Source organism: Epinephelus fuscoguttatus, linkage group LG23 (assembly GCF_011397635.1).
Source record: "Epinephelus fuscoguttatus linkage group LG23, E.fuscoguttatus.final_Chr_v1".
NCBI lineage: Eukaryota > Metazoa > Chordata > Actinopteri > Perciformes > Serranidae > Epinephelus > Epinephelus fuscoguttatus.
Window position 1 is genome coordinate 12,537,451 of NC_064774.1, and position 26,818 is coordinate 12,564,268.

Sequence of the window (26,818 nt, forward strand, 5' to 3'; positions counted from 1 at the left end):
TGCAGCGAGGGTACTACGCACACGTCTTTCGAGCACGTATTTAATCATTGAGAAAAAACTGTCGCAGTGACGGCGGCCAAGTTTGGGCACTTGTACCTTAAATCAACCCTGGACGGGCCCTTCAAAGAGGGGGTGGAGGCAGGAGGGACAGAAAGTCTCCTAGACAGCGACCAAGACAATGTGGAGACGTGGCTCAAGCTGGGGGCTTGTTCTGTGCTTGGCAGCGCTGCCTGGCATGTGCCACTGTGCGTGCCAACAATCGCAGCAGCCAGCGAGGAGTGGTGAGGGCAGAGTCACTACAAGTACTCTCACAATCTTGCCCGTTAGCAAACTGGCTGCGGAGCGTCAACAACGATCAGCGAGGAAGGAAGCAGAAGGATGCACAGAAATAGAAGACGATCAGTTAAAGGCTGGTGTGCAGGTTGAATTTTTAGGGGCTTGGAGGATATAATTATTTATAAAGCTATGTCCTTCTTGAATAAAACAATACTGGCAGAGTTTCTACTGCACGGGTCGGCCAAATACTGTCCACAAGAAAAGGAATTTAAGGCACACTGCATGATTGTGGCTCCATGACTAATCATAATAATCATGTTTGCTTTGAATTTTGAGGGAATCAGTTCACTTTCTTGTGGACGGGACAATGTGACTGCTTTCTACATTTCTCCTGCTCAACATTATTTAGAGATCAGTACCTCAGTGATCTACTGTACTTATATTCATGTTGTCATACATGTATAGAAACAACAGTAGTTCCAATACCAATATCAGGCGAGTACATGGGTCTATTCACCGACACCTTTTTTTGACAAGTTTAAGAATATCTAAGGGAAGCTGTGGTCTAGAAACTTAATTTAAACTTTAGCTTTCCAACAAGATCTCTGGTGCAACAGTATCCCTAAATATGTACTTTCGTTACCCTAGGTCATGTAAACAAACCACGTAAGTACTGTCAGAATACACGTTTTATATATTTTGATATTTACTGAGAATGACATACAATGTAGCCTACAGTGAGTAGCCTAGCTTGTTTTTAGCAATGGTCATTTACCTTAGCAGATACGGTTAAGAAGACTAACTCTGCCACGTTTCATCTCGTCACCCCCAAAAACATGTGAACTTTCTTGTAAACGTACAACATGCGCCGCTCTGCCCATCCGCTGCAGAGTCTACACCACAGCCTGACATGCACCTCCCCAGAAATGTAACTACACGTCGCAGCGACGCAGACCTCCTGTCTGTTTCTGTAAGCTGAAACCATTTCCCTCAGTGGAAATGAAGCATCTATTTATTTTAATTTCACATATAAGAAACAATAAATTGTGAAGACAATAAAGCCTCCACAAAAAATAGCATTTTAAGTCTTGTGTGTGATTTATCCTGGCTTCATATGAGCAGAGGAAACCTTCAGTTGTTGCTTGGCTAATCTATACAATGTAAAATGCCATAGGCTTGTGTTAATAACGTTAGCATGTTATATTTGTTTGGAAAACGTGTTTAGTATAAGACAGTTGTTTTGTCAGTGAACCTTGTGAGCTGTAATGGAGCTGAATTTTGTAACGTTACCTTTGTTAAATGTTGCTGTTGTCCCTGGCTTCATATGAGTAGAGGAAAAGTCCGCTAGCTGCTAGGCTAATTTATACAATGTAAAATGCCATAGGCTTGTGCTAATAGCGTTAGCATTGTTGTATTTGTGGGGAAAATGTGTCCAGATAAAGACAAGTGTTTGTCTGTGAATGCTGCGAGTTACAGTGAAGCTGATTTGTGTACTTGTGTTTGAAATTGTCTCTATTAAGCCATGTTTAATGTGTGTTTAATGTGTGTTTTGAATCAACTAAACTTTACGGCACTTCACAGAAACCTGTCAGCTGGTGTTTTGGAGGTGTAACTGCAGAGTGACACAGACACACCACCGCACAACTATAAATACTCACAACAGCGTAGGTGACATGCGTAAGGTCTACTGCACAAATATAAACCCCCTTAAATTACTCATGGGCTGTCAGACACTAGTGACACCGTTAGCCTGTTTGTAAACATATTCTATTAATGACATTGTCATGTGGGCTACTACTAAGGCAATATGAGTTGGGTTTAGTGCCATGACTCCATCAGCTCAGGTTGCTAAAATAGCATACTTAATTTGCAAAAATGCGTCATACTGACAAATGCTGGTTCAGGCGGTTTGCATACAATCAACCCGGTTTAAGCTAGTACATCAGACCAGACCTGGAAAACAGGAAATCAACCCAACTCTGATTGGCACATCGTTAGAAGTAACCTTTAAACGTCTTCATTTTGAGGTGGGTGTGGCGAACCACAGACAGAAAATGAGTCAAACATCACTGTGAGTGTATACTCAGAATATTCTACCCTGGTCTCCAACCTCATGACTGCAATGAGAGAAGGGCAAGATGAAACAAAATAATGAAGGACGATGTGATCGGCATCACAAAAGGCCAGAAAATGATCTTTTGTAAGAAATAAGAAGTTTAATGTTGCATGAGCAGAAACAGGGAGAACTTAGTTGACGGAGTTAACGGACTGCTGATGAGCTGTCCGACCCTCAAGGCTGACTGACTGCAGATGGCAGAGGTCTGGTAGCTGCCCTGAGACGCCCCGCTGGAGGCAGAATCAAGGGCAGGGCTCAATGGTGTGTGTGAGTGTGTGTGTGTGTGTGTGTGTGTGTGTGTGTGTGTGTGGAGAGTTGGGTGGGTCGCATCAGTCTGCACTTGCAAGCGAACACACACACACACACACACACACACACACACGCATACACACAGGGCACCAGCTCCATCTGTCTTTGACATGGGAGAGCTTAATGACAGAGGCAGAAAAGCCAAAGAAAAGGCCTCCTCGTTCCCTCTCCCTCCTTCATTTTCCTTCCCTCCGTCTCTCTCCATCTTGACCGCACTCTCCAACATCAATGCTCCATATGGACAGACTTTTTAAACCTCGTCTTGGCCTGGCACACAATCAATAAGACATCTAGACGTACGCTCTCTCTCTCTCTCTGCACACCAACTGTACACATTAACGAGTGTAATCTGGCGCAGCGGCTGGAACATACTGAGCGAGTACGTACTCCATTACTTGTGCACATATCCTGAGCACAAAGTAATGAAATTTCCAGTGTGTGCTGTGGAGCCAACCTGAACTCACACACACACACACACACACACACACACACACACACACACACACACACACACTCCCTCGATGCTTGTTCTATCTTTAATGAAGTCTCCTTTGTGAATCCCGCAGCGCTGACTCTGTTTTCTCTATACTGCCTGCCACCTGGCTCCACTCATTCCTCAGATAACATGTGTCCTAAATCGAGACACTTCTGACCAGTCACAGCCGATCCACAAAAGAGGTCATCGCTGAACTGATTTGCCTCATATTCAAACATTCAATCGAGAAAATGGTGTGACTGAACACAGGGTTAAAACATCACATCACTCGGGTCTGACAGAGCTCGAGCTCTGGGGTCGTGAGTGTTAAAATAAAGCGTGTAAAGCAGCAGAGGTTTGGTCGAGGCAGCAGTATCACACCTCAGACAGGTTATAGAGACAGACAGCAAAGTAACTTCTTCACTGAAATAGTCAGATACCACATAAATACAGTACGCAGGGCTGCAAATACTTTTTTTTGTGAACATGCACTCAAGCCTGTATCTTTCTAAATAACATGCACCATTTTGTACCTGCACCAAAAGAATGTTAACTGCACAGTGCACTATTTGATGTATTTGTCCTTTATCGGCACTTCCACTACTGGAGAAATCCAACATTTACCGCTGCGATGTTTTTTATGACAGTAAAATAGAAGAAAATTGGGTTATGATGCAATTCAGGTTTTCTACATCTTTAGGCAAGTTAGATTTAAGACTTAATAGACTGTCATTAAATCCTAGGAAAGGGATGCACGATAATATCGGCACATTGGTATCGGCCGTTGTGGTCTTTAAATGAAATAGTGGAATCGTCCAATATTACATAATATAAATTATATCATTTACTAATACTATTTACAATATATTTTGTATTTAATTCAATATAAATACAATAAATACAACAGAAATATTATTATTATTATTATCAATGTTGATTTTGTTGTTTTTATCTTTCATGGCCTAAAAGCAAAAAAGACGCGGGTGGCAGCTTCTTCTGTGACAAATTGTATTAAATGGGCAGATAATATCGTGTACGGCGGATCGAAATTGTATCCTGGCAGACTTTGTATTATCGGCAAATATGGTATTGCTGTCCAAAGAATCGATATAATATCGTATCGTGATCAAAGTGGTGATTTACACCCCTACTGAGAATATCGGTACATCATCGGTATAGGCTGATATCAGCTTCAGAATTGACCAACATGCCTTTTCTTAATTTGTACAATGAATGAATATTACATACATTTAGAAGTACTGATTTCATGTCTCCATCTGCTGGGGGCCATCACAGTAAGAGTATGCATCCATAATATGATGTCAATTCTACTACAGAAAAGACTTGATGATCACTAAAATTAGGTGGGGAAAATAGTGGAAACATCGACATCGGCATTGGTTATCGGTCAAATGAGTTGTTACCTATCAGCCTATCGGATATCAGCAAAAAATCCAATGTCGTGCATCCCTAACAAAGGGTCAGGGACAATTTTGTGCAACTTTTAGTATATCGTTATTTGATCAAGAGTGTTGTTGGCTTCTTTGTCAGTGGAAATGCGAGAGGTATTATTTAAAAATAGATATTGCCTATTATTTTGAGATTGTACAATGCAACATCAGGAAAAAAGATTCATAATAATATAATATTAGTAATAATGTATTCATAATATCCTACTTTCCATGTTGTAGCATTGTCAAGACTTTTAAAAGATCGATTAAGATATTTAAATTCTATTAAGGCCTTTTCTGCGTGACGAACTCAACACCTTTGAAGACTTAAAAGATCCATAGAAACCCTGGTAATTTTAACTGCCGTTTTCTTCAATTTTCTCAAACACGTAAAATAAAATAACTTGAACAGGATTACATTGTAAATTTCAGATAAGCTCTGAAGAAAAACAATACTTATTTTATTTGAGAGTTTAAAAAAAATTGTACATTTTCAATACAATAAAATATAACTTGAGCTGACTTTCCCTGTACTGTGATGTCCAGTAACAGACCTAATCCTGAAACTATTTTTATCATAATAGGACTTCTTTTGTGATGTCACATGTTCAATTGTATTTATTTAGTATATGATGTGTAATAAATTATTGCTGTATGTCTTTCTTCGTCCTTTTTGGCTGCTGCAAGTACCGGTCAAGTATCAGCACATATAATCTTAAATCAAAATCCTAGTGGTGGCTGGATTGGGCGCAGTTTTTACGGTATAGCTTTCTTGTCTGTCTGTCCGAGTGCTGTCAGCGTCCTCTTTTCACGCCGCAACGTTTTAAACATTTTTCACTGCGTAAGAAAATGGGACAAGAGCCTGTGAAAAGTGTCACGTATGACTTCACCAGCCCTGCACAACACATTTTCTGCACCAAGTTACGTGCAGCAGTGCATCTGGAGCTGAGAACTGCGTGTGCAGCTCAAAATTGTACGTGCAATACCGCACATATGCACCTGGTAATTCAAACTTTAAACTTTGGCAGGTAACCAACCTCTTTTGGTGTCCTGTTTTAATTGATCAGTATTTATACTGTCTTAATACTGTCTTGCAGAGTCTGCCTCTTAAGGCTGTGATAAATTCAACATGATTTATGCTGTTCAATCCTGCCAAGGTGCCGTTAAAACCTGTCTGTACAATCACAAAAATGGAAGTGATGGGTTTTCATTGGACTCAAAGTGTATATAATCAGGTCACAATCCAACCACAACAGTATTTAGTTTTAGGGCAACTGAAAGGAGAAAGTACCTGGTGGAAAAGACAAACCTCTTGAACCAGCTCCTGACTGCACGTCTGCTCACTTAGCAATGCAAAAAGCTGGAAGAATGAGACAAAGTCATGTGGGATGTTTTAAGTAAATACAGCCACGGGGAACGCAGAGCAGAAATGTTCAGGCCAAGTGCAAAGACATGCATCAGTGTGACCTCGCAAAATTAGACTTTCATTATCAAAAAAAAACTGCACTGAAGTGACAAGTGTGGCTGCAGCCAAAGACCCGCACAGAGCGTCGGGGTTTAGGGTTGAGACGGGTCATGTGCTCGGGGGAAACTGTCAGAAAAGAGGAGAGAAGGGACGAGGCGAGGGAGCCTTGAACCCTGAGTGAACCACCCTTTCCCGCTCCCCTTTCCCCCTTCTCACTCTCTGCTGAGCTGATGACTCACTGCTGGAACGAGAGGGAACCCAGGGGGAGGGATCGAGAGGAGTCGAGATCGACCGCAGCAGCACTACTGCAGCTCGCGCTCTTGTGCAGCCATCGATGAGGGAGCAGGTAGTGGTTCTGGTAAAGGATATGACAACCACACCGGCTGCTCTGAGGATCAAACTCCAGGCCTTTAAGCGTGTGTGCACACGTTTGCTGCTGAAACACAGCGCTGACCACAAGTCACTCTCAACCATCATTGACTGCCTTTCTTTGAAAGCATGCGTTGACGGTTTTACTTGCATTGTTGCAGCTACAAAGTAAGAAAATAGGTCTGCATTCACATTTACTGCTTATTAATTTACAAAAGGAGAAGAATGGAGCCCCAACAATTTATCATTTGATTTAAATTTAAGACAAATTATGTCAAAATTCTCTGACAACAACTTCTTAAATGTAGGAAATGTCTGGTTTCTTTTCTCCTCTGTGACAATAAGCTGAATATCTTTGAGCTGTGGACAAAACAGGACATTGAGCCTGAGATGTTATCTCAGGCTTTGGGAAACAATGATCAACATTTTTCACCATATTCTGACATTCTACAGACCAAATGATGAAGAGATTAATCGACAATATAATCAGCAGAGTGATCGACAAGGTATCTGCCAATACTGGCTTTTAAATGACATGTCGGAATTAGCCATTATTTTTTTTGCTTGTTTGTTTTAGGAAAATCGGGGGACGACTGGTTGCTCTGTATAATTAAACTTATGGTAAACTGGAAACCACTGCAGGTCGTTGTCAGGGCCTTAAAAACGAGTTTTTACATCTGTACATGAGTTGCTATATATCGGCATATTGGATACAGTGCATCCAATCAACACCAGTTGGTGGCAGGGTTTCTGTGAAGTGCTGTAAAGTTTAGTTGATTCAAAACACACATTAAACACACATTAAACATGGCTTAATAGGGACAATTTCAAACACAAGTACACAAATCAGCTTCACAATAACTCGCAGCATTCACAGACAAACACTTGTCCTTATCTGGACACATTTTCCCCACAAATACAACATGCTAACATTATTAGCACAAGCCTATGGCATTTTAAACTGTATAAATTAGCCTAGAGGCTAGTGGACTTTTCCTCTACTCATATGAAGACAGGGACAACAGCAACATTTAACAAAGGTAACGTTACAAAATTCAGCTCCGTTACAGCTCACAAGGTTCACTGACAAAACAACTGTCTTATACTAAACACATTTTCCAAACAAATATCGTCCCCCTGCAATGTTGGAGCACTTTCAAAAAGTGCCGTCTCCATTTGTCACTGACACACAAACAGGGTCCAGGCTGAAAAATGGCAAATGTTCTCTTTAAGCTAAAACGACTGGCTAATTTTGATAACTCATTATCTGGTTCCAGCTTCTCCAATTTGAGGGTTTTGCTGTTTTTTCTCTCCGTGATAATGGTCCTACAAACAGACCAGTTGATGATGTCACCTTGGGCCTTGGGACACCATAATGGGTAATTTCATAGACAAAACAATCAATTAAACAAGAAAATAATTGGCAGATGCATCGATAAGGAAGGTAATCATTAGTTGCAGCCCTTCTCAGACTGATATAGTAACTGAATCATATGCAGTCTAAAGAAACATGTTGCCGTCTTGACCATGTTTTATGATACGGAAATGATCTTTATTCCACACAGCTCAGAGCACAGAGTCAGCTCCATCAGGCCAGGTGGGTCTCAGTATTTTCAGCAGGTCAGATGCTTGTCGTCGCGGCTCCCCTTGTTGAAAGGCGGTCCTCCTACTAACTCACCATGCCACCCTGTTTGCTCCTTACTGAATTTCATTCTCATTTATCTTCACTAATCACACTGCACAGAACAGTTCTTGTATTTTTGTTCTTGATGAACCGAAACTAAAACAACCCAGAAGTGTCAGCATTTGTCACTGGAGCCAATAACAACCTGAGCACCCAGGTGCTTCCTAACATGCAGCTATGAAAATGATTTTTTGGGGGTTACAGAGTAGGAGCTTTCCTTCGTTATATAACCAGTGGGTTGGTCATGTAGTTAAATTTGCTGAAGCATTACAGACTCAATCTGCACAGCAAGTGTCCAGGACCACCAATTACATTTTTACAAGGGGAATTGTAACGTACAATTTTTATATTGGCACATGCCTAGGTGATATAAATGTCAATATTAAAGGCAACAATGCTGCAACTGACAATTATTTTCACCACAGATTAATCTACCAATTATTGTGTCCCAAGGTGGTGTCTTTAAATATCTTGTTTTGTCCAACTAGCAATCTAAAACCTTGAAACACTTTCAATTCACTGTCACTGAGGACTAAGAAAACAAGCAAATGTTAACATTTAAGAAAGTCAGATCCGGTGATTTTTTGCCACTTTGTCACAAATGACTTTGTGATTTAATTAATCACAAAACTAGCTGCCAATTCATTTCATGTCAACGACCATATATTCATCACCTAGTTATTTCATCTCTAATTTTCATTGTGAGTAATCTGGCGATTAGTCAAACACTAAAAAGTCACTATTAGTCAATAACAATATCAATGAAATTCCACGATTCTCAATACCAGCTTTTCTTTTTGACAGGTTGAGGCGGAGTTGTTGCTGCGGCTGCACTTGTTGACACCTTTCACATGTTGTTGTTGTTTTTCCGTGCTGGTAGTGTACTTCTTGCTCTGGCATTTAACAGCAGACTAAAACACTTGCAGGCATATAAACTGCCACATCAGATCTGGAAGAATCACATCCCTGGCACCTATGGTACTGGGATGGTACAGTCACGTTTCCAGAATGTTGCCATTGCCCCGGTACCTAAGTATTGGTTCTCGTGACATAGTTACCCCTAAATACTAGGGGTGTAGTTTCATCACAATATAATATCATATCATGTCATCATTGCCGATATTACAAAGTTTGCCACGATACAATTTCGATACTATGTGAAAATTCTAACAAATGATTTCACAAAGATATAAAATTCAACTAAATAAAAACGATCAATGTTCATAGACACGTCAATTGTTTTTTGCTAGTCAACCATTATTAACTCAAACATACTTCCTTTGCATAAATTAGCCTCACGGCTAGCGGACTTTTCTCCATTTATAACGTCTTGCTCACAGTTCGCTGAAGTCACTGCATCTCCCAACAGAACAGCACGTTTCAATTTCAGCCTGCATGCACATTTTTTCAGTCGAACATTGGCAAACAGAGCAGCTAATGTTGCTGTAGTGAGAAGTTAGCGGAGTGAGATGATCGTCCAGGCAGGTAACGTTGCGTTGTTTCATCTCGTAACGTCATTGTTTACATACGCCATGTTCTCTGTTCGTTGATCTGTATTTTCTCCAAAGTCCAAATATTTCCACACTGCTGATTTATTCCCGAGCAAATAACATTATCTACATTGTCTTTATCTTGGTTGCTCGCCATCAACACAGACTTTCAAAATAAAAACGTATCCTTGAGATATCGACATAGATTTTGCATCGATGACACTGGATTGTTGATCATTGAATCGATAAATCAATATGTAATATCGCATATATGCGTTTATTGCGCAAGTTGATAGCACAATGACAACATAAACAAAAGAAAATACACTGTGCAGCCCTTCCGATTATTAGTTAAGCCTATCAAATGTCCAAAAACTGTTCCTTCAAGTGTCTTGTTTTATCGGACCAACAGCCAAAAACTCAAAGATAATCAGCTTAAAAACGACAGTGAAAAGCAGTGGGTCCTCTCAATTTTAGAAGCTGCAGCCAGAGAGTGGATTCCATTTTCTTTTACAAATTATTGAAATGAGTGCTCAAAATAGCTGCCAAACTGATTTTAAATGGCCACTCATTTCAGCTCTACAACAATGTGATCACATCTACCCGGTGTAAAGCCGTAATTGTAAACTAGGAGCGTCCAAAATTAAGCCCGGTCTCTCTGGACATCTGTCAGCTCAGGCACACTAACCACCGTCTTGCCCTGCCCTTGCCTCAAAACCACCCAAAGGACTGAGTGCACTGCAACAAGAGAAAAAATAGAATTCCTGGCAGAAACAGAGACGGAGCGAGAGAGGTGACCTTTAGCCCACATGCTGTGAGATGATCCTCAGCAAACCAAACCAAATGTAGAGACCACGGCGGCACGCTTGTGTGTGTGTGTGTGTGTGTGTGTGTGTGTGTGTGTGTGTGTGTGTGTGTGTGTGTGTGTGTGTGTGCATGTGTGTGTGACGGCTCAGGACTGTCTGGTTTCAGTGCTGTTGTCGTGATGAGGAAGGGGGCTGTTGTTCCTGCTACTTGTTCCTCTTCAAAACATGCCATCTTTTTCAAAATGATCTCCACTGTCATTCACAAGAGACAGTTTCCTCGATTCTAACCACACACACCCACACACACACACACACACACACACACACACAGACACACACACTCACACACTCATTTGTCTTGAAACTAAAATATAATAAAGTGGAATATGTCAGGGAGGTGAATAAAAAAACACGAGCTGGTAAACTGTGGCACGGCCGGGTTCATTTGTCTACCAGACACTTCGGCGAGTTGGGGTTGAGGTTAGAATATTTGAGGTCCGGTTTCTAATAAATCCAGCGGGGTGATAAATAGAGAGCCTCTGCTTGGTGACTTTTCAGGATAAACCAGCAGATACAAAGAAAACAAGTCCGCTTCCTTCCATGAGCTCATGTGAAACCTCACGTACATTCTTCGGCAGCGCTTCCAACGTGATGGCAACGGTGGAGAACATCGAGCTGCAGCCACAAGTGCAAGATGATCAACCACAACATGAACAACCCTCTCTTCAAGGAGGAAAAAAAAGCATTGTTTTTTCTCGACCACAATCAATAGAGTGTTCTGCAAAACGACACACATGTCTATTACTTCATTGTGATCCTAGGCAAAGGCCAAAACCTCCTGACGTCAGCGGCCACAGGAATGCCACCAGGCGGATTCTTCAGTAAAACTCTCCGGCAGCCTTAGTTAAACAACCAGACAATGCAAAGAAACATTTGGTGATAACAGTGTGCTTTTCCTGGAATCCCAACCCTTCTCTCCTGCTCTCTTTGTTCCCTTCCTTCAATATTTTCCAGATAACTTCTTTCTGTGCCCATCTTGCTCTTTATCAACACCTCTTCTTTGCAGAGGAGGGGGTGTAGCCTGCTGTTCCCCCAGGGCTGCCATCACTTGCCTGGGCAAACGCCAGCAGTGGTGTCCCTGGAGGCTGGCTGCAGACAGATACATGTTGAATTAGGGCTGGGCGGACCGCTATCCTTTACAGTGGTGCTCTCAGTAGGCCTGTTATAATATCTGCTTTTGTCGGATGATATATTTTCCCAGAAATTAAACAGGCGATGCCTCTTGCGAGAAATAGGCTTAACGAAGCTCCGGGAACACCTCAGTTACCTCCATAATCCACCCAGTGTGCCGCAGTCGGCACCCGGGGTAGATGGCCTGGGAGGCGGGTGTTTGTTGGAGAGCAAAACTATAACAGACAGACTTTTTGGCTCGTTGCCAGGGGCTGGCAAGATAACGACTATCAGGACGACTATCAGGACTTACCAGTAGCCTCCTTGCACTTCTGAGTTGGAGGTTGTGACTGTCTCGTCTTTGAAGTGTTTTATTTTTCTTTAGACTTGCGCAAGTAGGCCAGCGCGGAGAGAAAAAAAAAAAACAAGCTAACAACTTTGTGTCTTTCTCGCCAGATTTAGCGGTATTTCAGACCATTAGTGACTTTATTTCTAAAAAGCAACTAGCAACAAATTTAGTGACTTCAGACCATCAGGGAAAAAGTAAGACATATATTCAAATATATTATATTGTCAATTATTTCTTCAATTAGTCGACTAATCATTTTATCAAAAAATGTGTTTAAATGTTGAAAAATGTCGGTCTGTCTCTCCCAAACCCCAAAATTATGTCATCTAATGTCTTGTTTTGTACTCACGCCAAAGGGTTTTAGTTCAGCGTCATAGAAGAGTGCGTAAAGCTGACAATATTTTAACGTAAGAAGCTGCAATAAGAGTATTTTGGGGTACTTTTATAGTACTTTTCTAAAATGACTCGAACTGATTAGTCAACTGCTAAAATAGTCACCGATTATTTTAATAGTCGATTAGACATCGATTACTCAACTAATCATTGCAGCCCTATTGTAATTCATTCCCATGAATGCTGCTCAGAGTTATCGTAGTCCACCGTGCCAAAAATCTGAAAACGTGACTGTACACATTTTTCTCCGCTACTGAACGTACCGACGATGCACTTCTTCTGGTCCTAATCTGTTGTTAAATGCAAAAGGAAGAAGAATGCCTACCAGCACAGAAAAAATAGCAATAATACGTGGAAGACGGCGACAAGAGCGGCAGCTACAGGTACAGCTCCGTCTCAACTCCTCAAAAAGAAACAAGTGTTTTCAGGGTGCTAAGTAGCGCACGTCTGGTAGAGCAGGCGCCCCATGTACAAAGGCAAGGGTTGAAAAATGTTCATCGTGATGTGCCTAGTACGATGAAAAATCAAATGGACATGATCCCAACCAAGACGTCTTATTACTAACCCTTAACTAATATGTTCTTCTGATGTCAGTAAGGTAGATCTGTAAAAATGTCCATTCAAAGGCTTGTATGGATCGATCAACAGCAAAGCAATGCTTCTATGAGTCATAAGAGAGGATGGGGGTGACACAGTTCTGCGGCTATCAGCACAGTTTATTTGATGCCACTAACAGACCCAAGGCTACAACAACATTTCTTTACTACAGGCTGGCTGACTGCTTACTGCCACTCCCTTCTTATCTAATACAGTAATAGTGGCAGTTGCTTGAGCCGTGGGAGGTGGCTTCATTAGGGGCTTTCCCAACACGGGAGATCCTGTGTATATTTGTAACCTTCCTCTGAATGGATGAACCGGCCTGAACAGACAGAACGTTCTGACAACAGGCGCTTAAACAATGCATCTGAGCCCTCACGACCACGGCTGAGAACAACAAGGCGATGATCTGGGCCAGCAGAATAAGAAAATAAAGCTTTTCTATTTAAGCCCTGCTCTCTGGTGAATTTTCCTGAAAGCTACGAGCAGCATATTCTGGTTTTGTGCAGTGTATCACAAGCCTGGAGTCTTAAAAGTCAACTTTAAAATACAGATCTCCCTCTGTCATCCCTGAGGAGAAAATAAATGAACATGAAGACAAACACAAGTGTCAATAGAGTTCATGTTTTTCCTCTCAATTTCAGCTGCCCCAACATAGGAAGTAGGTAAGAGTTTGCTCACCGGGGCCAAATGCAAAGCAAACAGGAGTCAGACAGGGGGAATCAGTTCATGTTTTCTGAATGAAACATCCTGAATGTGGATGGACAGCGGGAGCAAAAACTGCTGACACAGTAGAAACCGACATTCCCTTGGCGGAGCTGTAATCGCTACAAACAGCAAAAGGAACAGGGGCAGGGAAAGGCGAACGCTGGGGCTGAGGAAACTCTCTTGGAAGAGGGGAGCTGAGAGACAACAGTGCCGCTCCAAAACAAGAGTCAGCGGATAGGTACGTGCTTCCACCGCCTGTCGCATTCGCCTCTTGTTAGCTCTCTGCCTCTGCTGTCCGCTCGCCTTCTTAGCTAAGCAGCAAGGCCCGTGCCAACAACAACACCAAGAGGACTTGGGCCTCTATCAAACATGACGGCAGGGCTGTTTTCAAAACCACACTGGCTTTTAGATTTACATCAGAATGTTCCGTCCCATCCTTGGAGCAAACAGCAGCAAGATTCTCTGGAAGAGCCACAGATTAAAAAAGTATGAGCTCAGTCTAATGCCTTCCAAGTCTTGCACAAGTAAATAAATGCCCCCCTTGTCGTGGCTTTTGTGTGAGAAATCCAACCCCCTTATCTAAGCTGGGAAATTAGGTAATGCAAGCCCCTAAAAAGGTCACTTAAATGCATGACCAATAAAGGGAGCCACTTACTATGAACAAGCAGGAGAGAAGTTTAAGTATAGTGTAGATTAAGGGGGATTTAACGGCATCTAGCAGTGAGGACTGTGATTGCAATCAGCTGAAACTTCTCCCGGTTAGAATTCCTTCAGTGTTCAATGTTAAGGCAGTTTTTAATTATTTTTAATTATTATTACTGAATTATCCCCAGAGGTCTCTTCCTCTCCCAAACTAACGACCCAGGTGATTTAAACCGGTAAAAACACAGTATAAAGCAGTTCCACATTCCAAATGAGTGTTTCTCCTAAACTGTTTGGCACAACGCAGACGGGCTGCTAGCCCAGCACCTGCTAACGTGTGCTCACCTTTTTTCTGATTCAGAAGTTCAGGTTTTTACCGGGAGCCAAATTACCTGCAGAGGTCTCTTCCTCTTCGAAGCAAACGGACCCAGAGATTTTTAACAGTAAAACTTTGAATAAAGCAAATAAATGTTTCTCCAACGCTGTTCGACCCGCTAGCCCGGCACATGCTAATGTGTGCACAACTATTTTTCTGATAACTTAAGATCCAGACGTTCAGGAGGTTTAATTACCGGGAGCCACATTATCCACAGAGGTCTCGTCCACTCCAAAACAAACCAGACCCAATGATTTAAACCAGTAAAATACAAGCCTCTTTTACACTGCCTGTTCAAGGCGGGAATATTGCGCCGTTATTCCGCCTTGCCATTCTTTATATAAGGTATATCTTTTATCTTATATGCGGCAGCAGGGGTAGCGACAAGGCCAAAACAACGTCTTAGTAAATGTGACGGGTGTGACACTTTGATGACATGTTGTGTGCAACCCACCCCTGGGAGATTGAAAAAGCAGCTACTAGCAGTTAGCAGCTAACTCAAAGAAGAACAGCAGCTGAAAATGTCTGCAAATTGCAAAAACAATAAGGTTCAGGAGCTCCTCACCCTCCGAGCAGAGGACGAGATCAGCTGTTATATAACATATACAGTAAATGATTGTTATCGCCATGTTAGGGGCCGTACACGCCGTGTTTTTCGCACTCAAGATTTCAGGCTATAATACGGTGCTCGTTAAGGCTGCTGAGCAACCTCAGACACAACCTGCTGCCACGCTCTTGAAAGCTGGCACAGAAAAGGCACATGAGTAGCACCCAGCGCTCGACCTTGCGTTTTTCGGGCGGTTTAAGTCGCAGCATGTGTACGGCCCCTTATGCCATTGTTATTGTTTAGAAACGTAGCTTATGTTATATGTAACACTAGAGACTGATGCTGCTGTGTAAACACGTCACTCCTGCCACGCCTTTTTTTGCACCCACTATGCCAGCATGCTGTCTAAAATCACACACAGTGACAGGTGATTCTTATTTCAAGGTGATTACACACATAATAAAACATACTTAATATATTATACTCATTTATGCTGATGCATCCCCCTAAACCCTGCACGCCGGACCTTTAAATGCACGACCAATAAAGGGAAGCGCTTTCTATGAATAAGCAGGAGGGAAGCTAAAGTACTGTATGGTATATCTGGTTTGTGCACACTCAAGCATGTGGCTGAGGACCAAGAACGGGGAGTGCCGAGTTGGCGGCGATCCAAGCCAAATTACACAAAAATGTGCATTTCTATCCCCTTGGGTGTCTCTTGTGGTTGTTCCCCTGAGACAGACAGACACAAACAAGACTGAATAGGGGGAACAAGAGAATGAAGACACTGAGTCAACCAGGGCGTGTGGTGCTTTAAGAGGCCCATCATCACCCGAGCAAACAAGTCGAATCTGAACCCTGAATGAAACTAAAGGCTTCAGGGGATATTTCAATCATGTGAAGTAATGGATATGCATGAACTTCCAAAACAATAGGCTACTGTACGCATGAGAATAAATCCCCCTAAAGATGTCTGGCTGGTGGCACATTTGCTTTGGTGCTTTGCCTGTGACTTCTGTACAGCTCCCCCCCGGCTTGTATCCCCACGCACACCACACACTTTGAAGATTTTCACAGCTCTGGGTGGATACAGGGCAGCTTTGCAGGCTGCAGGATACCGAGGTGACACACGGATCAGGTAGCTCGTGTCATCTCTGTCGTTAACCTATCCATCAGTGCTGCAGCTGAGGTAGCGCTGCATGTGTGTGTGTGTGTGTGTGTGTGGGTGGACATGGGGCTGCTGCTTTGAGGAGCGGGGGATTCGGCATGTCTTTTAACTCTAGCCTGAGCCTTTGCCACCATAAAGGTCAGCGCTTCGACATCTGCTGCTCCCTCTGAACCTCTCCTTTCATAAAGGGAAGCGGGGAAGAGGAGAGGACCCCGGGGAATGGATGCACGTGCACACACACACACACACACACACACACAAATACACAGATCAACTTTTATGTCTAGGTACACTCACACTCCCTTCCACACGCACTCACTTGATCGCGTCGACACAGCCGCTAACGAATAAAAGAGCACAGGGTTTGCGTCTCAAAGAAAGGCCTAGTGGTATCATTACACCAGCACAGAGACGCTTGGCTTTTGGCCTGAAAGACTCTATCGTTCTTCTTTTTTTTTTTTTTTGGCAGAGGGATGGAGGGGGGGCTGAGCAAAATGGAATCCCGTCCCTCGGGGGCACGGCAAAGGCAGAGCGGTGTTGAAATAAGTGATTCATGCTTTTATCATCCCAGGTGAACAGTGCTTCTCTTTCAGCTATCACAATCAGTTTCTCTGGAAGAGAGGAGCAAAGAAACCCACAAAAGCAACTATTTTGGTTTTCGCCTGCATGAAACACTGCGATCTGGAGGTTTTTTGCTAATTTGTGCAATTGTGGAAACCTACAACGTTCTCAGTAAGACCATGCTATACGGTGTAATGCTCCACAAAGACAGGGGGTTTCACCTGCACATGTGCAAAGCACACAAGAGTAGCTGTCATCGCAAGCTCAAAGGATTAAGCCGCCCCACACATGATCAGTGGTGAAAACGCTCTGTGCTCGCTGTGCCACTGTTTTCCTATGGGGAAAGCAGTGGGACCTTCTTGAAGAGGTGATCTCAGTCCGCTTATAAATGAACTCTAGTGCGGTTCGTTTGTGTTCCGACCTGGATGTGAACCAACTGCAGTCACATGACACATTGTTTGGGTTAAACATGAGCATGTTACAGTCCTGGAGGATTATTAATGTGCACCTCCTCCTGTTCTGCCTTAATATGCACATTCAGCACATCCAATGCATCAAAACATTGTTTTCTAGTTGGAGCCGCGCCTTGTTTTCACTCTTCTTCAATGTTTGCTTTACTTCCTGGATTTTTCCCACATGGAAATTCTGACCAATCAAGAGCAGCTTTCTCACACAAGGCATTTGATCTGGTCCTCTTGTAAATGCTGCCGTGAGAACACAAACCAACTCTTGGCAATTATGCAACTTTGGAATAAAATTAGTCCCTGATTCAGACCAAAGCAAGACAACTCTAGGTCTGAAAGCACTCTCACATAAATCATACAAAAACCGGTCTGCAAATGAAACTGTTGCTGGTGCCTAGATGATGTAAACCTGCGCAGCACTTTGCCTCTACTGTTTTCCGCACCCGATGTCGCAGTGAATGAAAAGCGACTTTATCATCATGTGAAGGCAGCTTTAGCCAGTTGACAGAAAATTAATCAGCAGTTTTCTTGATAACCAATCCATCATTTGAGACATGTCTCAAGCAAAAATGGCGAACATTTGCTGATAGCAGATCCCTGATTCTTAATATTTTCATCGTTGTAAAAGGAATGTTTTTAGATTTTAGACTGTTGGCTGGAAAGTAATAGCACTTTGAATATGTTACATAGGGCTTTAGGAAACAGCCATAGTAAGTCATCAATAAATTAGGACTAATTAATAACGAAAATAATTGTTACTTGCAGCCATGATGTCATGTATTTCACTTAGCGTGTTATGTTTTCAGTTTTGAATATTTATTCAATACATAGTTCGTCTGTCGACCTGAAATATTCCGACCACTTTCAAGCTGTCCCCTGGAAGTCAAGGATTCGAATCATCAGTCAGAGACCCCTCAGGCGATGAATATTGAACATGAGCAGTTGTTTGGTTTTGTTTTTTTGTCAGTCGGATTTAGCTGCAGAGTGAGTGCTCCTTGCTTTCACGCTAGTCTGAGTGGGCGGAAGTTCACTGCATAGATCAGCCTCTCGGTTGTGTAGCAGTTTTCAACACGTCCTTTACTAACTTTTGCGGTGTTTGATCTTGCGGGGATGTAGCCATTTTTCTGCCATGGTTCGCGTCCTGTAGGCGATATTTTTGTGGGCATGTTACACCAAAACCTGTTTCCCCCCAGCAATATTTTTGCAAGCGCACCGTTGCTGTGGCACCACCACGAACAATTGTGATTGGTTGAAAGAAATAAAAAAAGCCGGGGTGTTTTTTCCTCCAATCTTAAAGTGAGAGTCGGCGCAGCCAGACCTTTCTTTTTTTGAGAAAGCTCTGGTGAGCGAGACTACTTTCACGCTGCTCCCTGGTACAGACAGCTGCAGACACAGAGGCAGCTGCCCAGAGAAAGAAAAGCTTTGAAATGTACAGCAATTTAATACAATACAGTGTCTGGCTTTTTTTTTTAATATCCAGTGTTGGATATGGTCCCTTATTAGCGTAGTTAGCCCGCATTAACTCGGACAGCTAACTTGTTTACTACCCCCTCAAACTCTCACTGGCAAAAAGGAATGAATAATTGAATATTCATACTGGATCTGATTCAACTGGCGCAAATCTGCTTTAAAGGGTGCAGCTAACAGTTATTCACATCATCTAAAAATCTGTCCGGTATTTTCCTTATTAATTGTTATGTCAATAAAAGTCAGAAAATGGCAAAACTTGTCCTGTGTGCTTTCCCAGAGGCGAAGGTGGGGTCTTTAAATGGTATGTTTTACTTGACTAAGAGCCCAAAGATCCAAAGCCATTGAGTTTATTATCAAGTATGACAAAGAAAATACTAAAACAATTATTTGATAATCAAAATAGTTGACAATTAATTTTCTGACATGTATTTGACCCAGCTACTTCACAAAGATACAAACTACAAATTCTTTACAGCCACCTTAAAGCCTACAGGGAGTGAGTGTTTTTTTGAAATACACAGCAGATTTCTGATTGTGTGTCGTAGCTGTTGTGCGTTTCGTAGTCCATCATACAAAGCTGTAGCTCTTAGGCAGTTATAGGAGTCGTACACTGAATGAAATGGTCTACGCATGAAAATATAGTGCTTCATAAAAGCAAACATTTACTGTGAATTGCCCGTTTAATTAGTAACTGCCACCTGTAATCATGCACATCCAGTATCAAACACCACAGTGAGAGCTGTGTTCAGACCCAAACACACACCTGATTATCCTCTATTATCTGTTGATAAATACATTTCCAGGCAGCAGACTAAATTAGGCAGAAAAACAACACAAATGTCTCTGAGTGCAACTCACAAATTAAGGGACAGTGAAGTCAGTGCGACTATTAATTCAAAGACAGAAAACCACAGCCTCTCTGTGATGCCATTACAAGAGAGTCATAATACCATTAACAAGCCTGTGGTTGAGGAGCCCCTCCCTGTGTAAAGCCAGAGCCATTCAAACAGTACATGAGTCTGTGGTCAGGCTCTGAGATGCCTCTGACCGTTACTGTGAACATGGCCTGCCACCAGCTAGAAAGACCCCTTATGGCACTTTAATTTTCTGTTAAACCTCTCTCACCCACACACCCGCCCTGTCTTCCTCACACACACACACACACACACACACACACACACACACTGACCCCCACTCACAGAAACACACACATGAATCTGGAGATATCATCTGGACAGGTGGCCAGCCACCCAGACCTGACCCGGCTGCCCTCTAGCTCCCTCCCTCTGCCTCCTCCTCCCCCCGCAACTGAAATCAGTTCAGGTCTGCTGGAAAGCCCCAGATGAACATGCACAGCAGACCAACCCCCCCGTCTCCTTCCAACATGCACACACCTCCAACAAGCCCAGCAAATGTCTGTCACCCACTGAGCTGTCTGTGGGGATTATAGCCTCGAGAGTGCAAAAAAAATAGGTTTGTGTCTAGCTAATGGTACAGGCGAATCATTTTAATCAGGGTTTACGCCACAGAAAGACCAAAGCAGTAAAGACAATCAGCTCACTGAACACCGGGCTATTTATGACAAATATGGCCACAAAAAAAATTATAAACAAGGCAGCACTGCTCTGCTTTATGAGAGAATATATCTGCTAACTATCAGTTTAATTACCATTTTTTAAATGGCAATTACAGAACGTGCACTGAGCCTTTTAAAATTCGGAAATTTGAACCATCTAAAAGATAAAACTTTAAATTTGACTCAGAAAAACAACACTTTAAAAGCTACTTATCTAATATTCAGAGCTCATCAGGGAAAATAATTTCAAGTTATTAGATTGTAAATGAAAAACGAAATCGAATTTTCGGGATTTAGCACAAATTTTCAGTGATGACAGGTTTCAACACAGTCGCACACACATCTGTAAATTTTGTCCTTAGATGCACTGCAGTGTAAGGTGTGAGTTTCCAAATAGCAGCCTATTTACAGAGTTTCAGTAGTAGGCCTATGTTATTTTCCAGCAATGTACAGTCATAAAAGTGCACGCTATTCACTGTATGTGGTTGCTCTACACTTTGAGATTAAAGCAACAACTGTGATTGATGATTGCAGTCAACATTTTATGCAGAAATATATGTCCTAACTATCAATTTAATGATCATTTTTTTAAATGTTAAATGTTAAGTCTAATAAATAACCCTTGGCTTACACACTTATCGAGTGCATTATCTAGTAGCAATTACTGAACCTGCACCAAGACTAATGAACTCCTTCAAATTTGGAAATTTTAACCGTCTCAGAGATAAAAAATTGAGTATGTCAAGACTTAAACAGTTACTTATCTAATATTCAGAGCTCATCAGGGAAAATAAGTTCAATTTCTTAGGGGCAGTCACATTTATAATCATCACACCAAACAGCAAATGAGAAACTGAATCAAATTACTGGATTTGGAAAGACGTGGATCAATCTTCAGTGATGAAAGGTTTAAACACAGTGGCACACATGGCTGTGAATTCTGTCCTTAGGTGCACTGCAGTGTTAGCAACCTGCTTACAGAGATGCAGATCGCTGTTTAAGTAGTAAGTACTATTTCCCAGCATTGTCGTCCACTTACAGGGAAGTTGTAAAAGTACATCCTACTCCTTGTGTGGCAGCTACAATCTTAGAAATAATAGAGTGAAGCGAAAACTATCTCATTATTGCAGTCAACATTTTGTGGGGAAATATATACCTGTACTATCAATTTATTGATCAGTTTGAACATGTTAACAAAGACTGTGTTTCTATTAAAATAACGTCAAGACTTAAACAGCTAGTTGTCTAATATTCAGAGCTCATCTGGGAAAGTCATTTTAATTTAGGGGGCGGAAAACATCACTTTCAACATCAGCACACTGTAAGTAAGAAACTGAATCAAATTTTGAAAGATTTAAGCATTTTAAATGATGACAGTTTCAAGTATAGTGGCACACTTGGCTGTGAATTCTGTCCTTAGATGCACTACAGTGTTGGGTTTGACTTTCCATCAGCAACCTGCTTACAGAGATGCAGATCGCTGTTTGAGTAGTGAGTACTATTTCCCAGCTCTGTCGTCCTCTTATAGGAAACTGAATTTGCAATGTGCACACTATCAACTGTGTGTGGTAGCTATGATCTTAAAGATCTCATTACTGAAGTCAACATTTTATAGGGAAATATATCCCCTTACTGTAAATGTCATGATCAATTTGAAAATGTTAACAAACACCATGTTCACATAAAAAAACTGACATTTATTACATGTGTATTATTTCGTAGCAATTGCTGAACGTGCACCAAGCTCCTTTAAATATGTAGATTTTAATTAAACTTTAAAGTTGACTATGAAACAAGGTATATCAAGACTTCTGTCAAGCTAGTTTTGGGAAAATACATTTAATTTTGGGAGCAGAAAATGTCACTTTCATCATCAAATGAGAATCACAATTTTGGGGATTTTAAAAGATTTCTGACATTTTTAAATGATGATAGTTTTAAGCACAGTGGCACAAATGGCTGTGAATTCTGTCCTTACATGCACTGCAGTGTTGGGTTTGACTTTTCATTAGCAACCTGCTTACAGAGATGCTGCCTGAGTAGGAAATACTATTTTCTAGCACTGTCGCCCACTTACAGGGAAGTCGTACAAGTACACCCTTTTCACTGTATGTGGTAGCTCTACTCATTAAGATCTCATTAATGAAGTCAACATTTCATGGGGAAATATATCCCCTTGCTATCAATCTGAAGTGCAGATGCTGACATGAATATATAAATGCCAACAGTCATGAAGTACAATTTGAGTCCATATAAAATACTGTGCGTTTAAATTATTGCACAGTGCCCATTTGGATGTTTAAAAAAAGACAATAAACAACAACAACAGTAATTAACTGAGTCCACATAGAATTCAATGTTGTAGTTATTGCACAATGCCCATAAACCACATATTTCAAGTATTTCCGTTATAAGTGCTAGTGCTGATAGATAAATATAGACCAACGTCGCATTTCACAAAGTGCTAAGTACATTTGTAAAACTCTATCTAAACTCTAAATTTGACTATGAAAAAAGGCATGGCAAGACTTCAACTGCTGGTTCTCTGATATTCAAAGCTCATCAGGGAAAATATATTTAATTTGGGGGGCAGAAAACATCACTTTCATCATCAGGAGACTGTACATGACAAACTACATTACAATTTTGGGATTTTAAAAGATTTTTGACATTTTTAAATGATGATAGTTTTAAGCACAGTGGCACACATGGCTGTGAATTCTGTCCTTACATGCACTGCAGTGTTGGGTTTGACTTTTCATTAGCAACCTGCTTACAGAGATGCTGCCTGAGTAGGAAATACTATTTTCTAGCATTGTCGCCCACTTACAGGGAAGTCGTACAAGTACACCCTTCTCACTGTATGTGGTAGCTCTACTCATTAAGATCTCATTAATGAAGTCAACATTACATGGGGAAATATATCCCCTTACTATCAACTTGAAAATATTAACAAAGGCTATGTTCACATCAAAAAAAACTGACATATTTATTGCATGTGTATTGTTTAATAACAATTACAGGACATGCACCAAGCCTGATTACCTCCTTTAAATTTGTACATTTTAATTTAAACTCTAAATTTGACTATGAAAAAAAAGGTATGGCAAGACTTTAACAGCTGGTCTCTGATATTCAAAGCTCATCAGGGAAAATATATTTAATTTAGGGGGCAGAAAACATCACTTTCATCATCAGGAGACTGCACATTAGAAACTGGATCCAATTTTCTAGCATTAGAAATGTTTGGGACATTTTTAAATGACGATAGTTTTAAGCACAGTGGCACACATTGCTGTGAATTCTGTCCTTAGATGCACTGAGTGTTGGGTTTGACTTTTCACTAGCAACCTGCTTACAGAGATGCTGCCTGAGTAGTAAATACTATTTCCCCTACAGGGAGCTGAAGTGGTAAAAGTACACCATCTCCACTGTGTGTTGTAGCTCTGAGCTTAGAGATTGAAGCGAAAACTATCCAGCAAACACAGTCCACATTTTAAAAACACAGCCAAAGGGGATGCCTTGCTCACAAAGCCGCAACGTGTTTCAGTCAGCTCTCGCTAGCTGACGTCCATTATCGGACAGCTAGCTGTGTTGAAACCAGTTCACAAACGTGCTGCCCGGCTAACTGCTGAGCACGTTTCGACAACAAATACAACACCAGGGATTAAACACGAGCTTTCAGTGTAGTCTGGGGATAAACACGCTGGGTAGGAAGTGTTTACTAAAATACAACATGCCCCACTGGTTGTGTTTAGCTCGCTGGCTAGCCTGCTAGCTAACAGCTCGCCGTTGTCTGGGAAAAAAAAGACCACCGAGGGTGAAGTATCGCTTAGCTGGGGCTAGCTCACAAAATACTGCAGCAACAGTCAGCTCAGGAGAGTAACTGGTCAGAGAGGGGGAAACACTCGCACGCAAACACACACTCAGACAAAGAAACGACTTGAAGAGAGTAAAGGAGAAGCTCAAACACTGCGTGGTGCCCGGGCTACATCACATGGGTTAACATTAAGCTGTTTCATGGCAATAACTTGTATTCTGCTCAACTCCGCTCCCCACCGCCAGCCCCGAATCTCAGACTCACCCTGTCACAACAGGCGCCATCTTCCACAAACTCTCACCAAAACTCCAATACTCGCGATATCCTTTCTCTCCCACAGCCCAACAATCCGCCGAGACAACAGAAGCAGACTGGAGGTGTAGGGACGAGGGAGACGGAGAGAAAGGGGGTGGGTGAGGAAGACGGAGAGAGAAAGGGGAGGCGGCGGGTAGCAAGAGAGAGAGAGAGAGAGAGAGAGAGAGAGAGAGCGAAAAGGGCAGACGCCACAACAACAGGCGTGGGAAACTTCCGAGATCGCGCGAGGCTTGGAAAACTCTCACAATAGGCGAGCACAGAGGGAGCGTCCCCTATCGCGAGATGTGCGTTGAAGTGCAGAAGTTGTTTATCTTGTGGCGCTGAAATACTATTCCCACGTGTTTACCGGGTAATAAATTACAGCACCGATCGGGCTGGAGGAAAAAAAAAGCGCTGGTGGTGAGGAAACCCTCGGTTTTCCCAGGCTCACACACATCTTACAGTTTGTACCCTGTCTCGTCATGGTGTCTCTGCAGTGCTCGAGCATTAAGGGACTGTTCTTTACTTATCACAGAAGGGTGTGTGTCCTCTGTTTATTCATTTACCCACCCCAGAGCTACAAATATATATGTTTTGAGCCTTCCTGAGTGACTGGCAGAAAATGCATGACCACCCCTCCACCTTATATTACTTATTTGATTTTTAATACTTAGGGTAAGATGGGTTTCGATGCTACCACCCCCTTAATTCATCTCATAACCAGTATATGGCACTAAAACTACTCTCATTTGATATTTATTCCATCAGAACCATTTAAGGGTAAACCGATGGAATTTTTTGTCACTAGAAGATAGTGATCTATGTATTTATTTATTTTAAGTCATACATGAAAAGCTTTGGTATGTGTATGTATATGATGATGGGGGATTTGTGGGGAGACTCGTTCAATTTATCTTAAAAGAAAAAAGAACTTTCTCCTTTAAAAAAAAAAACGTAAAATAAGACCCTTGGGGCAAGACACCCCACACCGTTGTGACAGTTACACTCGTGCGGTGGTGTGTCTGCTGCAGTTACACCTCCAAAACACTAGTCAGTGCTAAGTGCTGGAAAGTTTAGTTGAATCAAAACACACATTAAACACACATTCAACATGGCTTAATAGAGACAATTTCAAACACAAGTACACAAATCAGCTTCACTATAACTCGCAGCATTCACAGACAAACATTTGTCTCTATCTTCCCCACAAATACAACATGCTAATGTTTTTAGCAGAAGCCTATGGCATTTTACATTGTAGAAATAACCTAGCAGCTAGCGGACTTTTCCTCTACTCATATGAAGCCAGGGACAACAGCAACATTTAACAAAGGTGACATTACAAAATTTGTCTCCATTTCAACTCACAAGGTGATGTTTTCTGAATTCCAAAATTAGACAGGAGGTCTGCGTCGCCATGACGTGTACCTACATTTCTGGGGAGGTGCACGTTAGGCTATGGCGTAGGGTACGGTGTCGATTCGAAGCAGAAGTATAAATCGTGCATTAGAAATGTGGCGCCTCAAGATATTATTCAGTTAGAGAATCTAGTGGTGACTCAATAATTCGTATCTACATATAGCAGTAGTAGTATAGCATTGTAGCTAGCTATCATTAGCAATGCTAGCGGTCAAGAATTAGCCAACAGTTTTAGCTAGTTTGGTGGAGGAAGACATCCTGAAATAAAAACCATTAGCCTAAAGGAAAGGCAACAAGTCTAGATAATTCATTAATGAGTCAGGGTTGGGATTTTAATTTGTTTTATTTAGTTAAAAAGTTTCGAGCCCCATACCCCTTACAAGATTTTAATTTTTGTGCTATAACAACAAAACTGAATACTCTACCAATTTATTTCTCGTACTACTGTGCTGGTTTATGCATCATTATCCTGCACATGCTAAAATCAAATCCAAATATTTTTTAATTCTATAGATTATTGACTTTGTTCTTAAAGGGGGGCATCTTCCCCTAATGTACCCTTTGATGTTTGAAAGTTAAAAGTCAAAGAATAAAGTTCTTGAAACGAGCCTTGGTTTTCCACTCTTGTTGTGCATTCTGGTTAGTTCGTGCCAACACTTTATTTTTAAAGAACGCTAAAATTTTAAATAAAATGTAGAATAAAGTGATTCTGATGAAATATCACAATTTCAAGTTTAGATTTGGTTGTTTTGTTCTTTCTAATGGAAGTGTTCGTTACACATGATGTGTCCAAGGACCGTAGGAAATATGAAAATTCAACCAT

General features: G+C 41.7%; 1 protein-coding gene across 1 annotated transcript in view; it reads right to left on the reverse strand.

Annotated features, from left to right (window-relative positions):
* rbpjb (recombination signal binding protein for immunoglobulin kappa J region b) overlaps positions 1 to 24,722 on the reverse strand; it is a 92,163-nt gene extending 67,441 nt beyond the window's left edge. Inside the window, exon 1 of the mRNA XM_049568763.1 lies at positions 24,547 to 24,722. Within this exon, the coding sequence (XP_049424720.1) occupies positions 24,547 to 24,566 (20 nt within the window). The 5' untranslated portion in view covers positions 24,567 to 24,722. The remainder of the gene's footprint in view (positions 1 to 24,546) is intronic.
* Positions 24,723 to 26,818: the final 2,096 nt, after the last annotated feature.